The sequence below is a fragment of the Dryobates pubescens genome, chromosome 4 (genome assembly GCF_014839835.1).
Source record: "Dryobates pubescens isolate bDryPub1 chromosome 4, bDryPub1.pri, whole genome shotgun sequence".
In the NCBI taxonomy this organism is placed as follows: domain Eukaryota; kingdom Metazoa; phylum Chordata; class Aves; order Piciformes; family Picidae; genus Dryobates; species Dryobates pubescens.
The window spans coordinates 5,771,981-5,787,202 of NC_071615.1; the positions used below are offsets into that span (position 1 = coordinate 5,771,981).

General features: G+C 40.6%; 1 protein-coding gene across 5 annotated transcripts in view; it reads right to left on the bottom strand.

Annotated features, from left to right (window-relative positions):
• The window catches only part of SUN1 (Sad1 and UNC84 domain containing 1), a 28,245-nt gene extending 13,023 nt beyond the window's left edge, over positions 1-15,222 (bottom strand). For 2 of the 5 annotated variants that reach the window (XM_054180374.1, XM_054180373.1), the window contains exons 1-5: positions 8,393-8,490; positions 3,766-3,960; positions 3,232-3,422; positions 2,168-2,194; positions 1,872-2,063 (exon numbers count right to left, since the gene is read on the bottom strand). In XM_054180374.1, the coding sequence (XP_054036349.1) occupies positions 1,872-2,063; positions 2,168-2,194; positions 3,232-3,422; positions 3,766-3,960; positions 8,393-8,469 (682 nt within the window). In that variant the 5' untranslated portion in view covers positions 8,470-8,490. Of the gene's footprint in view, positions 1-108; positions 232-1,871; positions 2,064-2,167; positions 2,195-3,231; positions 3,423-3,765; positions 3,961-8,392; positions 8,491-13,232; positions 13,520-14,715 lie in introns of those variants that run through there. The other 3 variants (XM_054180370.1, XM_054180371.1, XM_054180372.1) reach the window with 3 other exon arrangements.

A 15,222-nucleotide genomic window follows, 5' to 3' on the forward strand; every position in this document is an offset into this window, starting at 1 on the left:
AAGACTACAGAAAAAGAACATTGTAGTGCTAAGATGAAGCCCATAAGTGAAAAAACCCCAAACACAGTAGCTTTGTGTGGAGATCAAGGAAGACAATTGAAAAGGTACCTTTAAAATCATAACCCAGCTTCAGCAAAACCATTTGAAATAATTGCACTAATAGTGATGCAAAAGATGCTGCAGCATGTTTGACCGATTGTAGAATCTTACTCATGTAGAAATAGGTTCCTCCTATTGAAAAAAACACAGTGTGAATACAAATCATTCACCTACATGGAGATGTACTTCTGTTCTCTGGTGACTGTTAGCTTGTGGAAGTGTGAGAACGAAGCACCAAAAGCCTTTGTCTAGACAGAAGTCTAAAACTGAAGCAAGCATGATTTGGGAGAAGTCTGGATGCACTACATTAGAGAAGCTTTTGTAAGTACACTTCCTAGTGAAAATGCCTTCAAGGCAGAACATAAGACTTCAGCAAGAATATCTTTTCTTCATGAAAATTAAAGAACTCTAAATAGACTGGATTCCTTGCTTACAGAACTGAAGATTTCTCAAGGATGTGAGCTGTTGATACTGATTTCATGGGTCACAGGGTCCAAAGAGACAAACTACATTCTTATTTTAGATTTGAAAGGGTGAGGACTCCTCACCTTCTTCACCTTTATGCAGGGCTCTGCCTCAGGTGCTAGACACACACAGGAGGCATGGGAACAAAGATGCTTCCTTAGAGTCAGCCATGTTCCAAAAACCTGCCATGATTTGCACCCCTTCCCTTGCCCACCTCAGGTTTAACCCAAACTACTGGATTAAAGTTCAAAGGAACATACAAAGATGAGTTCCTTGTAAAATTCTCCTGTACAAATACTAATCAGGAGCGCAGAAAACAGTTTTTACACACTGGGACTCTTAGTTCACTATGCTAAGGTAACAGAATTCCTACCTATGCTACATATTTACCAAAGAGAAATACTTGCCTCAAAGCATTCAAAGTCACACCTTAGTCCAAGGTGATTTCTTGCTACTGAAAGTGTACCTCATTCACGAACACAACTACGTTTATACCAAAATGGGTTCCTTTCTAATTCAAGGCCACTCAAGAAACAATTTCTTCATGATAACTGAGGAACAGGAATCTCAAGATGCTATGCAAGAGACAGGCAGACACCTGAGAACAACTACCCATAAAATGGAGATTGCTTTGGTAAAGCAGGATCTTAGAGGAGATTCATTCAGTTCTGAGGTTTAGGGATTAGTGACTAGGAAATCCATTTGGAATACATTTTTCCCTTTGGAGTCTGATTTTTCAGGCAGTTGAGATCTAGATCTAAAAACAATCTAATAGTGGCAAGGTTCAGTGAGGAGAAAAAAGGCAAAACAAAGTAGGAATGGACCTTTCAGAGATTTCTTGGATAACAGAATCACTACAAAGTAAAAAAAAATATTGCTCAACCTTGAAATTTCCTTTTAAGAGAATAACTAAATAGACCACATAGAAGTTTCTGTTTGGAAACTGACTAAAAGCGTCATAAAGACATGTAGATCTGACACCAGATGGGAAGCCCCTTACAATCACTGCTGGCTGGAACAGCCCATTGTTTAAATTCAGTTTGGAAATTTCGCTTCTTAAGATGCCATGGCATTTAGATTAAAATAGTTTAATTCCTACAGCAGCATTGGGGGAAAAAAAAAAGTCAATTATTATCTCAGAAGCTGACAAATACCTTTGTCTATATCAGCTGAAACTCCATGTATTTCATACAAAGCTAGAATTTTATTATTGGTAAATTTAGCTGGGTAGGAAAAATACTTAACACTACATGGCAAATGCACCAACTAAAGTGTATCCAGGTAAAATGCAAGAGCAAGTGACTTACTAGATGTATGTTTCTGGCTCCTGTCCCTAGAGTAAATTCTGGAAGATGGGATGTGAGAAGATGAATACGCTGTAAGAGCATACTTCCGTTCTGAAAGCATGCTGCAGTCACTGCAAGTGTAGCCATTGCTCACTGTGGGCTGCATTTCTGCTGTTGTATCACCATTTCCCTGAATCAGTGTAGTATCAACACCTAGCAAACCAAGAGTAAAACATTAAGAGCACTGAAATCAATATTGCCATCACTAGTTAACATCAACTAGAATGCATGTGGAAAGAAAAGGAAAGCAGAGTTACCTTCAAGGTCTCCTTCATCATCAAGACCTTTAAAGAGGAAAAAAAAAAATTAGTTAAAATTTGGTTCCAAATATAAGAAAGTCCCAGAACCAACTATGATATCTAACAAACTCAAATTAGAAGTCCTACTAGTTCTATGACTGCAAAGACAAGCCACTTTATGATTAGCATTTAACCTATTTTGCAGTCCACCACAGAAGAGATCCATACATTCAGACATTAATAGGGTAACAGTGAAAAGCATCCAAAGCATCCTACCACAGAAGCAGCAGATGAAATAATATGAATGACAACTACACCTTTTCTTAGCTCCCATGTGACTTTAAAGCAGCTAATTAGAAGCTTACGCTGTTTCTGTTGCTTGGTAACTACTTCTGTACCACTGGCTTTTCAGACTCTGTTTTAAGAGCCAGGTAATCTAAAGTTTAGAACATGTTCTACTAAGCTTAAAACAACATCAGGACTCTAGGTAGGTCACAAGCATACTGACTGAATTGGAAGACACAGTAAGTTGTTGATCATCTACTCAACACTGTGTGGACAATTCCATTATTTTCCTTTTCAATGAAATTGAAGGTTCCAGGAAAGCATATTTGCAAAACCAAACCAGCCAGCTACACACAAAAACCCTTGAGAAATCCTTAAGTACCATTAATTTGAATTTTCAGATTAAGGTATGTTAAGTTGAAACACACTTCTGTCTATGAACAAATAAGAAAATGCTTTTCCTGTGGATATCAAAGAAAAGTTACCTGTTGCCATTCTTTAACTAGCCTATGCATACTTTCAAGAAAGTAATGACAGCAGATAACTACATCTATCCAATAGTATTCCATCACAGCACTGTATACATTTGCCAAGCATATTCACTTGACTGTGCAACCTGTCCTGACATTGACCAAGCCAGCAAGTGAAGTTTATGCACCGGACTGAATTTCCAGTAGGCATTTAACAATCAGAAATTTATGGCAAAAGAGTAAGTACACTCACATGTTATGAGGGCAGATGGGAAAAAGACAGTATCAGACAATTTTCACAGTTTGATATGAGCAATGATTACCTACCCCAGAAATGACCAACTTCTGTCTGCTCTCGAATCGAAGACTCGCCCAATACAGAGGATGCCATTGACACATCACTGGCATGGCTGTTGAAACTGCTTTGGCTAAGAATGGGAGAGCTGGATAGATTTTTCCTTGGCGTGTGTCTTGCACTGCCAGACTGTTTATTCATACTTCTGCGTTGCTTCACCGTTCTAGGAAACAAAGCAAAGACAAAGAAGACACAGAGCTAAATTTACCTTCATCTCTCATTTTAAAATTAAAAAACCAGCCAAGGTATTTTAACACCAATGTGACAGCTCACATTAGCTTTAGAAGAAAATCCTTGCATTCAAGCACCTATACTTTTGCAAAGACTTCACTGCAAACGACACGCTGAATGTAATTTCTTAAGTATGGCAGTAAACACCGAGAACAAAGAACAAACCCGCAGGCAATACATGTCTGTACTATCATGTTCAAACAGCAAGTCTCAAGACTCCAACCAATAAAGTAACTCGTGGTCATTTAAAAAGAAAAGAAAAGAAAAAGGCTTACTGAGAAGACTGTTCTCTTAACGACCTGCTCCCGGTGTAATAGCTGTCATGATGGGCATCGTTTTGTGCATCATCTGATTTACTAAATCCTGCAGTAGCTAACCGTAAACTACGCCGTGACATTCTTGGTGAATCAAACACTGGATCGATTTTGTTTTCAGTCTCAAAATCCAAAGCAGATGAAGAATAGCTTGAACTGCAGCAAAATAAGAACAGCAAAGTTAGCAGAGTTTAAGACAACATTCCACTAATAACAAGAGCACCCCTCAAGCTAGTCCTAGTGTCCATTAGAGCAGTTTATCCAGTGTTATGGAGCAATTCCCAAAAGCTACACCACATAAGCCAAGTAAGTTAGAAACATGTAGGTAGTCAAGATTCCCTTAAGAAATCATATTAGAAGTTTAGCAACTGAAAGCAAATCACAGTTAGAAAGAAACAACCACCATGGAAATCATGTTTGAAGTTGATCCAGAGCAAGCATTTGGTATACAGCCTCAGACATATCATTCTTGTGGGACCAATTTGAAAGGAAGCCATTTAGGACAGTTACTTTACCACACCTAACAACAAAGGAAAAATCATGATGCCCTCTAAGTTACAAGGTAAAGATCCATTTACAGACAGTTTAGTTTTTTTATTTGCCAATTCCTTGTTTGAGAACCAAAGATCCATACGCCACACTACTAGTCTGATCATTTTTCCCTGCTTTATCCTACAGAAGTTTACATTTAGACAAGCTTCACATCATTACCCCAGGACCTCTGCTGCATAGTTTTACCAGAACCTCCATGAAAATTTACAAGGAAGACAAAGCAGCAGTATGAGGCAAACAGAAGCAGATGAGTCAGTAAGAAATACATTTACTGAAACAGAAGTTTAGCCTAAAGCAGAATACTCATATTTATAGTCAAAAGGAACAGATTCAGTACTGAGCAGAGCTTGCTGTTACAGAGCATTGTGCAGCAGGCCAGCTCCTAGAACCACTCAGCGCTGTGACCTGAAGTATTTAAATGCCAAGTGCCCTAGGTCTGTGGAGCCTGTGCCCTCTTATGCCACAGGGGTATACATAACGGCAACAGCAGTTACTTCAGTATCTCTGGAATGCTTTGGTTTGTTTCTAGTTAACTTTTCTTTTTGTTGTCATTGTTTTGTTAGTAGTTTGGGGTGTTGTTTTGCTTTTTAAAAGCAAATTATTGTTAACAAAAGCAGCTCCTTCTCCCCTTGTTAAGCAAGAAAATTAGATCTAAATGAATAAATTTTCCTGTGCAATCTATATTAGAAATTGAAGCTCTCTTTACAAAATACATATTAACAGCTACTACGTTGTGCAAAAACTAGCTAATGGAATCACCTTTTTCACAGAATCGTTAAAGATCCCAGAACACTACAAAGTAATATCACAATATGTACTGTATTACTTGGGCATACAAGTAAGTTAACATCAGAAGACTTAGCAGCTACACTTACAGTAGTGATTTAACTGATGAGATGGGAGCTATTAAAGCAATTGCTCCATAGTACAAAACAAAGCATGTAAGATGGGACTGTGTCAGAGCATGTGAATTGCACTACTTTCAGCTAAAAAAACCAGCCTGGACAATGCACTGCAGGCAAGCATCTAGGTGCTCCAGCAGCAGACAGGCACTCAGACCACAGGACCAGACCAAAGCTTATCCAAAAAAAATCACTTTGATCACCCAGAGGCACACAGATTTGACAGAAAGTCCTTGGCACTACCTGCTTCATGTGCAGTGCAAACCTGTGCAAGGCAGTAGCCTAAGCACAGCTTAAGACAAACCCAGCATACATTACTACATACAGGATGTTTATTAATTCTTGCTTACATCTGGGTGGAAAGGGAGAGAAAGTAAGGTAGGAGCTTTCTCATGTGAAAATGGATTTGCAGAATCACAGAACCATTTTGGTTGGAAAAGACTTTAAGATCATCAAGTTTGACCATTATCTAACACTACCAAATCTGGTGCTAAACCATGTCCCTCAGCACCACATCTCAGCATCTTTTAAACACCTTCAGGGTTTCTAGTCTATATTTGGTTAGGTATAAAAGGATAGTATTTCTGCAACATCTGAGAATTGTCAGTTTAGATAGCTTGCATTCTGCCACACCAGAAGTGAGAATAGAAATTAAATACAGCTCCTCCCATTTTCATTCTGAAACGGTCACAGCCACAGCAATTTACTGTTGAGCTCCTCCCTAAACAGTTGTTTCAGAACAGAGTTTGGCTATTTTCGTTTGGCACTACACATTTGCTTTTTTCCTCAGCTTCATCCAATGTTTTTTACAGATGCTCAGTTCAGGAGAACACAAAGTACACAGGGCAAGCTGACAGCTGTGACCAGCCTCAATTTGTTTCTGTTTATGAACACTTGCTGTTCCTAAGTGTTTCAAATGAGCATTTGTATCAGTTTGGATTGAATACATGGCCTGGGGGTGGGCTCTACCATCTAAAACAAAAACAAAACACCAAAACCAATTCACGGGATCTCTTCTTCAAGCAAAAAGACTAGTTTCTCTCACTTATGGAGGATAATAATTCTCTTCACATTGAATGAATTATTTATCATCTGTTGGCAGGATAATACACAGAAGTTTCCTAACTTGCCATGCTTTGGAAAGTGGCCTTTTTCTCTTCTACAGAAAAGACCGCTAAACTAATTTCCTTCCACCAGAGAGAAATCAACCTATATAATACCTATGGCTAACAAAAAACCCACCACATTTTAAAGGAGGGACACAATTAGACTAGACTCCTAGATACCTCAGCCAAACAGTGAAGACTGATTTCTTCCCACCAACAAACAGCTCCCTTGGCTGCTGGCAGATATCCTGACTGAGCTAGTCTTGTATTTCCAGCTCTTAGCCATCATCTTTATACCTCCTTCACATGAGCTTCCACGGAATAATAATGTCCTAGACTTCAGGAGGTTAATTTTCAAGTTTCATAAGTGGAGTGAGAACAGGATCTGTCAATTTTAGCACACTTATAGCTTTGTCTGGAGGACCTTGAGTGTCACTTGTAAGTTGCCTTGGAATGAAATAAGCAGCAATGTTCTTGATGATCCAAGACAATAACAGCTGAACACAATACACCTAGAGAACTATAGCTAAACAGATGCCTTCCAACATGGATTCAGGCACATAATCAGTATATGAATGTTCACACACTTTCTGACCAGGGCTGCTGCCTTGAGACGTTGAGCTATTGCTTTGATTAGTCTCAGAATACATATTAAAAAGTTAAAGGATTTTAATAAGTATTTTGCAGAGTTACACCCTGATTTAGTGCTCTGACAGGAAAAAAAAAAATCAAACCAAATTATTATCAAGTTAATATATATTTTTTGAAGAAAATGAAGTGCTAATGGTACCCAAATTGACAAAATCAACACAACTCCAAAGATGACAGTGACTAGAAGGAAAGATCAGCCTGAAGAGGAGGGTGCAAATTATATGTTGACAAGTGGGTGAGATTCACAAGTTTGAGCTGTAATTTCGAGAAGGAGAAAGGTTATTTTGCTATATCAGTTTAATGCTTTTCTGATTTGAGCTGAAGGAGTAAGAGGTAAAAGAGAAACACTATAGTTATGAACAGACAGTAATCCCAGGGAGTATTAATATAAATTCTATTAATAGGTCATAACCAACTCTATTAATAGCTTTGTGGTATCCAACTCCACTGCACTCCTTTCTGCAGCACTACACGTACAAGCCATTTTCTTTAAAGAAACTCACAGGCAGATTTTGTAAAGATTGTACTGTCAAAGGCAGAACAAGCCAGATCAGAAACAAATAGGGAAGAAGGGGCAGAGGGACAATGAACTTGAGCATGAGAATATGTCCCATTAGCAACTCTGCTCAACTCACACTTCCCTCAGATTCTTCAAATATTGTTTGACCCAAGGTGGAAAGAGCTACATCATTAATACACAGCATTCTGGACAGGCTCAGCCAGCAGACACATAGCAAGAGTATGCTCACAAGCCTGTAGCAAATTTGCTCTCTTGGTACATTGCCTGCTTTCAGGGTTTCAAGTACTTTTCCTCCATTATTACAGTGGTTTTTCAAGAGGAAAATGTTGAAGAAAGTGCTTGCTAATCCTTCCTTTTTACACAAGGAAAAGTGACAAGTTAAACCAAGTTCATTAGAATAGAGGTTTTAAATTCACACGAGTAGTTTTGCTAAAACGAGTAATCAATATGTGAGTTGCAACCCAATTCCACACTTGCAGCAATAAGTGCACATCAATCAGCTTTTTTTAAGTGAAAATGGTGCCAAGCCGCAAAAGAAAACACACAGAGAAGTTACAAGACACACCAGAAAATATCTAAGAACTTTGATGACGTATTTATAGAAATAAACCAGCAATTGTAGCTAGGCGGAGACTAGTTATTCATAGCAACCAATAAACACTGACTCATAATCTTGGTCATTGTCCTTAGCTCAACACATGTTCTTTCCTCCATCTGGGATGCAGCAGAGAGTTTCAAAACAGAGCAGATAAAGCATGCTTCTCCAAAGAAGTTAGCTACTTACCACAGAGGCTAAACTCTCCAGAATTAACAACATTGAGAACAGAGTTTCTCTACAAGAAGAAAAGAGTTCTCACCTGAGTGCATATGTATAGCCAGTGTTCTCTGGCAGACATTGTGGAGGAGTATACATGTGTAGACGTGAAAAGTCCATGTTGACTGTTTTCAAATCATACTGTAAAAGGTGAAAATAGAGTAATGCAACGACTTAAAATTATGGAAAGTCAACGAAAGAGCCCTTGCATTGTTCAGCCTGTGTTACAAAGTATTGAAATGTCTGTAACCAGAAATATGGAGCTCTCAGTATTTCAGCAGTGTTGCTGCTGGTGCTAGATATCCCTTATCATTACTGCATGAAGCTCAGTGTGGTTCTGACTGCAACTCTTTGTAACAGTCTATTCTCAGCAATTTCCGAGTTCTCTGAAACATTGCTGCAATAAACCAAACTCTTATCACAACTCTGCTATAGCACTTCCACAGGAAATAACTTACACTAGCATTCCCAAAAAAAGCTAACCATACAGTGACCTGCACTAGATTCTGTGGTCCTGCTCTGACCTCTGGACTCGATCTCCAGAGGTCCCTTCCAACCCCTAACATCCTGTGGTCCTGTGATAGAAAGAACCATGTTGCCATGCTTTCAGAGATCTCCTCACCATGAGTTTCGCTTTGAAAGCCCACTGAGCAAACCACAGGCTGTACTGTGCACCAACAAAGCATAACAGATGAAGCTTGAGGAAGTCTTTACATATAATCAAATTATTTTACTCTATAACCTTTGAACATCATCCACTAAGCACTACAGGAATTTCTTTCATTTCACATGAAACCGTGATATTTGGTATTGGTTAAATTATTCCTGGCACAAAAAAGCCCTGAATACACACCCTAGCAGAGGAGCCAACTGCAAAATGACTCACAGGGCTAGAATTAGGTACATTTTCCAGAGTGCCATCCACTTCCAAAACACAACTAAACACCAAACTGTCCAGCCAACACTTGTAAAACTTTCCAGGGGGGTTTCGAAAGGTATTACAGCTTCAGGAAGAAAAACACCCTGATGCTGTCATATCAAGAAGACTGCACAGATGCCTGGGTCACTATTTAAGGTACTACATAGGATTTGACTTTCAAGTTCAAGATGTTCACAAAAACCCAAGCCCTTCTCAGCTTCATTAATCACAACAAAAGTTTTGTTTTTATAGAAAAGATTCTATGATAGTATGTTTTCTGTAGTTAAACAGGGATCGGGCTATTCTGGATTTGCATGGTTAGCAAAGTGGGATCCTGGCTATTTTCAGATTACCTATGGTTCCCATTCCAGCAACAGCAAAAGATATTCCACACAGCTGAGATGACATGTCTAAACCAAGGTAAAAAAAAACCCTAGCTACATTTCAATTCTTATAATCAAATTATCAATAAGTATCTCATCTTGCACTTTGTTATGCTGAAATAAGAGTTTTCATTTGAATAGTTAGATATACATAAGAAATAGAAACAAAATACACAGTCACAGGTACAGGTAATAAGAGCTCAAGAAGCAATCTCTGCATGTAACACCACAATGCTCTTAGTCCACCTGTGGCCTCCAAATCCTCATGTCAGTAATGCAGGAGGATATTTCAATTACTGCTGAATACACAATTTCCTTCTCTTTTAAAAATCAAACCTCACAAGTCTAAACACTGTAGCTATTGAAGTGTAAGCACCACCCTCACATCTGTGAAGTTAATAAAAAAAAAAGGTTTCACTTCTGCTATTTACGTTTTTTTAATGTAGTAGAAAAAGATAATGGCAGTACTCTCTCTGCATTTACTTCACTTGTTCCAGAGCCATAATGCTTTCACTGGCTTGTATGTAAAATTTGTTTTGTTTAGAGGAAGCTTAGCTCAGTAGTGCGGAAATATTAGCAAAGCAGTCTGATTCTCCTGCTAGAATACATAACTGCTGCCATACCTGAACAATAAATAGGAACTCATTTTAGAACACAGGAAATGGGGACCAGAAGGTAATGATTCCCCAGTACTGAAAGTGGAAATACACTGAATTTGAAGATGAGGGATGGTGATATCAGATCGCACTTGTTTTAAACGACAAACAGATTTGTCAGATGTGTGCCTACTGAAATTCAAAACTATGATTAAGGTTAATCTGCTTAAATTGGTCCAACCCAATAGAAAGATTTTGAAACCACAAGCTAGTGAAGCCTGTTTAGTTTCCACTGGAGGTAATTGTGACTGCTTAGAACACTATTTCATCAATAAACCTAGTTTTTAACTGTCAACTCAAAAGCCAATATCATGATTTGACACCCAGCAGTATTTTCCCACATGGAAAATGAAGCCATGTGAACGAGCTTCAGGAGCCATGCAGCTCCTCCCTCTGCCTCTGCTACTCACATGGGCAGGGCAAAGGCAAGCTTTGAAAAACAACACACTGGCTCCCTTTCTTTTCCCGTTGTTTTCCCTTTCCTCACCAGTTCTCTCTACTTGATGTCTGAAGAAATCAAATGCTAGAATTATGCTATATTTCATAATATTATTGACACCTATCAAGTCAGTATTAGATAAAGTACATACTTGATAATGGCACTGTTAACTACGAAGCCTTGAAGGTGTTTATGTGTAAGTCTATTAATAGCTGGTTTTCAAAGCACCAAGATTTCCAGTAAAGATAACAGCTTTGCCATCTAAACACCAGTGCAAAAAGACTCAGGGGCTTGGTTTGACTCACTGTTTGTCTGATGCTCTAAAGTTAATTCAGACACAAAGGGAAAAACCTTTACTCAAATTTTCAAAGCAACAAAACAAGTTTAACTGACTTAAAATGTGAAAATAATCTTTACAGTTAACCACTGCAATTTTCAGAAGCAGGCATCTAAAATTTACTATGAAAATGGATTTTTAAAAAAAACACCTGGCTACTAATTCAACACCTTCGTTATCCATCTCTTCAAAACCCACAAAACAATCAACTGAATTTATTTAGTAATATCCTACAGACAGCGCTTGAAGCTACAGGAAAGATCATGGGTGGAGGCCAGTAACTCCCTCTCATACATGAGTTACTCTCTTTCATATACAGCTAGAACAGAAAGAAACACACTCAAAATATTTGGGAAATTTTAAACCACAGAACTCTGCAGAGAACCTGAGAGGTAGACACAGTGCTTAGCTCCATTTTAAACACTCATGAGTGCCCAGCAAATTTCTGATTTAGGTACCATAATTCTATCTGGATTCAGATTCTTGTAGGCTTTTAGTAAGAGCTTTGTTGCAAGCATTACTGGGCTGAAACTTTAAGTAGCCTTTTTTCTTTCTTTGGAAGCTCATAAAAAGATCTAAGTATTAAGGGATGTATAGTGAAAAAAACCAAGAATATACTCACATGAAAAAACCTCAAGTACTAAGAATACATTCATAAGACAACTTAAAGGCAGTTCCTAAGAAAGAAAAGCACTCATTTCAACTAGAATGCAAGTGAACACTAGATACACCTCAACTTAAGCTAACTCCCACCTTCCTGCAAGTGGATTATTAGGGTTTTTGGGGGGAGGAAGCAGACAACAACCTCAAGAATCATCTTTCCCTTGCAATTCAACTGAATCAGTATTACAATAAATCAGCAAAGTAGAAGGGCAGGAGAAGACACACATTCTAACTTGGCCACAGCCCGAGGAAACCCAAGAATTCCCATAATGAGTGCAGCAGAATTTACCTTCATGCAAAGCCCCCTGCCTGTCTCCAGAGGATCTGGTCTATGAAGCATCCAAGTGACATGAGGCTGCACTACTACCTCAGAATTAGCCAGCCTCAACAAATACAGCACTGCTGTATTCTTCATTTTTGTGGAAGCACAGAAGCATCACAAGGTGGGGGGAAAGCACCAAAACTACACCAGCAAGGTCAAGAACAAACCCCTATTTATATCTTTTGAGTTACAAAGAGACTTCCACCAACATACTATCTAGGCATTTCATCATGATGTCCCTTTGTGAACAAGGAAGTGGTAAATCACCATTTCATAAATGGCACCCTGGCAGAGTAGAAATATTAACCAGGAAGTCTGTTACAGAATGAGAAAACTTGCAAGAAAGCATGTCTTATATGTTTACATTACAAGGGATAAAAAAATTATATATTTGAAGTCTTAGAGAGATGCTGGTAGTACTACAAGTAGAATCTATTCTAACTTTACCTTTTGAAATAAACAAACTAAGTTTAAGTCACTATGACTTAACATACTAGTGCTACAAAAGCTAAACAGACTTTTGGGCAAATTATTAATAACCATGAAACTGGAGGATGCAACCCTGTCAGTTCCTGAGAGCAAGCCATTTTTTACTCATAATTTAAATTTTTATTTTCTACTATTGTTCAGAATAACCAATCAAATTACTCTTTTGGGTAAAATAATGGCGAATTCCTAAGTAAATATACTCCACGAAGAATGTTTCCACAGATCAAATTAAGTACTAGTTTAAACAGGCTGAAGAGCAAAGAGCTTCAAGTTAAATCAACATTTTTACCCAAACACACATTCTTAAAATATTAGCATTCCTTTGAAACACATAAGCAAACACAAACACACCAAGTAACAAGCCCCACATTTTAACCAAATATTACCATTGAGTATTATGGCAAAGATCCCCAAAGACAGGTGTCAAACCGTAACGCTAACAAAGAGGCTCTTCACAAAGCAGCAGCATGGCCCGTTCACAATAAGAACCCCTTCAGTTGGTTTGTAAAAGGAAGAGTGATGGAAGCCAGATATGGTGAAACAAACACGTCTGCTCAGTGTTTACACACCCAGCACCTGACACACCGCATGGCACCACTCCGAGCCCTTTCTCAGCTACGAACCCCCAAGCCCAGCTCGCACCCAGACACAAAGAGCTCAGTGCCTAAGCCTCACCAGGCCGCTGCATTTAAAGGGATCCAGCGCTTCGCTCAAGGCCTCTACCAGCTGCCTCTACCAGCTGCCACACAACCGGGGCTTTCGGAGCGCTCCGGCACCGTGCCCAGGTATCCCTCCGGCGCGGCGGGGCCCCCTCGGGAGCGCGGCCGGTGCCCAGCGAGGCGGGCTGCCGCGGCGCGGGGGGGGCCGGGGGCCGCGCCCGCTGTGGCGGCCCGGGCTCAGGGCGCGCTCCCCGGGCGACAGGACATGCTGTTCCATGCCACACCGCGGGATCCCAAAATGGCTTCCCGGCCCCAACAAAGCCCGCAGGATCCGGCGGAGCCGACCCAGCCTCCCGGAGTTTCCCTGTCACTCAGGGGCAGAGTTTGAATTCACTGGCCGCGGCCGCCGCAGCCAGCCCCCAGCTTTTAACCCGCTGGTCCCCGTGAGGGGAGGGTCCGGCTTCGGGGAACGCTCTGCCAACGCCGGGGAGCACCTCGCTCGGGCTGCTTCTAACTGCAAGCTCACTGGCGGACAACAAAAGGCATGTTTTACTTCATGTCTCGAGTTCCTAAAACGCTTTTCTTGCCCAATGAAACAACCTCAATATGATTAACACGATAAAATCCAGCCCAACACCTCTTTATAACGAGCTCCACACCTGGAAGCCTAAAATGTCCACAGCTCTTAGTCACCAAGCCGCATGTCAGTCAACACAGATTTAAGGACACATATACATATATTCACACACAATACATTTGCTAATACATCAACATAAAAAGCCTACTAAGCTTGTCCATAAAGCCCCCCATAAAGATTACTAAAGCCTTTAACTCACCTCCATCATATTAAGAAAATTAGCAAATAGTAAGATGCCTCACAGGTGAGAAAGGGAATTAGACAAGAACTTGAAAACAGCAGCGGCATTGGTCTGTAACAGTCACTTGCAAAGCACTAAGACCAAGAATCCTTAAAGAAAACGAAAGATTTCACTTCCTTTTTGTGTAATGTTAAACTGAAAACCAGACAGGGTGGGACAGGGGATTGCAAGTACTGAGCAACATGAAATTTACTAATCTCTTTCCTTTCCTGTTATACATTATAAACAACATCTTTTAAAGGTAAACATACATAAAATAAAGCAAACCAAACACTTTTTTCTTTCCAGAAGACATAGAACTTCTTGAGGCTGTCAGGAAGAAGGTGCTACCTCTCGACAGTTCAACGTTTCAGACACTTGTAGCCCTGTGGGTTACTAACGAGCAACCAACATCAGGAAGGCAGCTCCATCACCTCGAAATGAGTACACTCTGAAATATCATATTTTGCAATAAAACTACAGCGAGTGATGCCAAATTCTTTTACATCAAAATCCTGTCTGACACTCCCCGCAGCAGCAGTTCACTGACACCAGCTGCCCTGAAGTGACAACCAAGGGGACAGCTATGACACGTTTGGCACCACCCAGCACCTGGCCACGACATTAATCACGGAACGTTACCTTTGCACTAAAGCTCAGCAACTGCAGTAAATGCACTAGCGCGCACTTATCAGGTCTTTCTAAATCGGAGTGGAAAGATGTAGGTTACTCCTGACAAGAAAACGGTCCAAGCTCCAGGCCAAGAGGCACCCAAGCAGGCAGACAGCTATAGCAGAGATTCGTCTCTCCTTCCAGCGCCGATCCAAGTAACTTCGGGCCCTAAGGTGAGGTCAGCATTTGACCCAGCAGCGCCAGCCCGCTCTCCAACGCTACGTCCTCACTCCCTGCTGCCTTCCCTGGACTAGTTGCCCGAGCCAAGGAAGACGCTGATCTCCCCCCAGCCCAGAGGAGGATGCAGACCGAGACACAACGTCCTAGGAGCTCCCACGCGGGCCGCTGCCTAACGGCCCTCACGGCGGGAAGCAGTGGCGGGCGGCAGCTGCCACCAGTCAGCGGGTGACGGCTAAACGGGGGCGGCAGGGGGGGTGGTTGGCAGCGCAGCAACGGCCGCAGCGGGCTGGCGCCGAG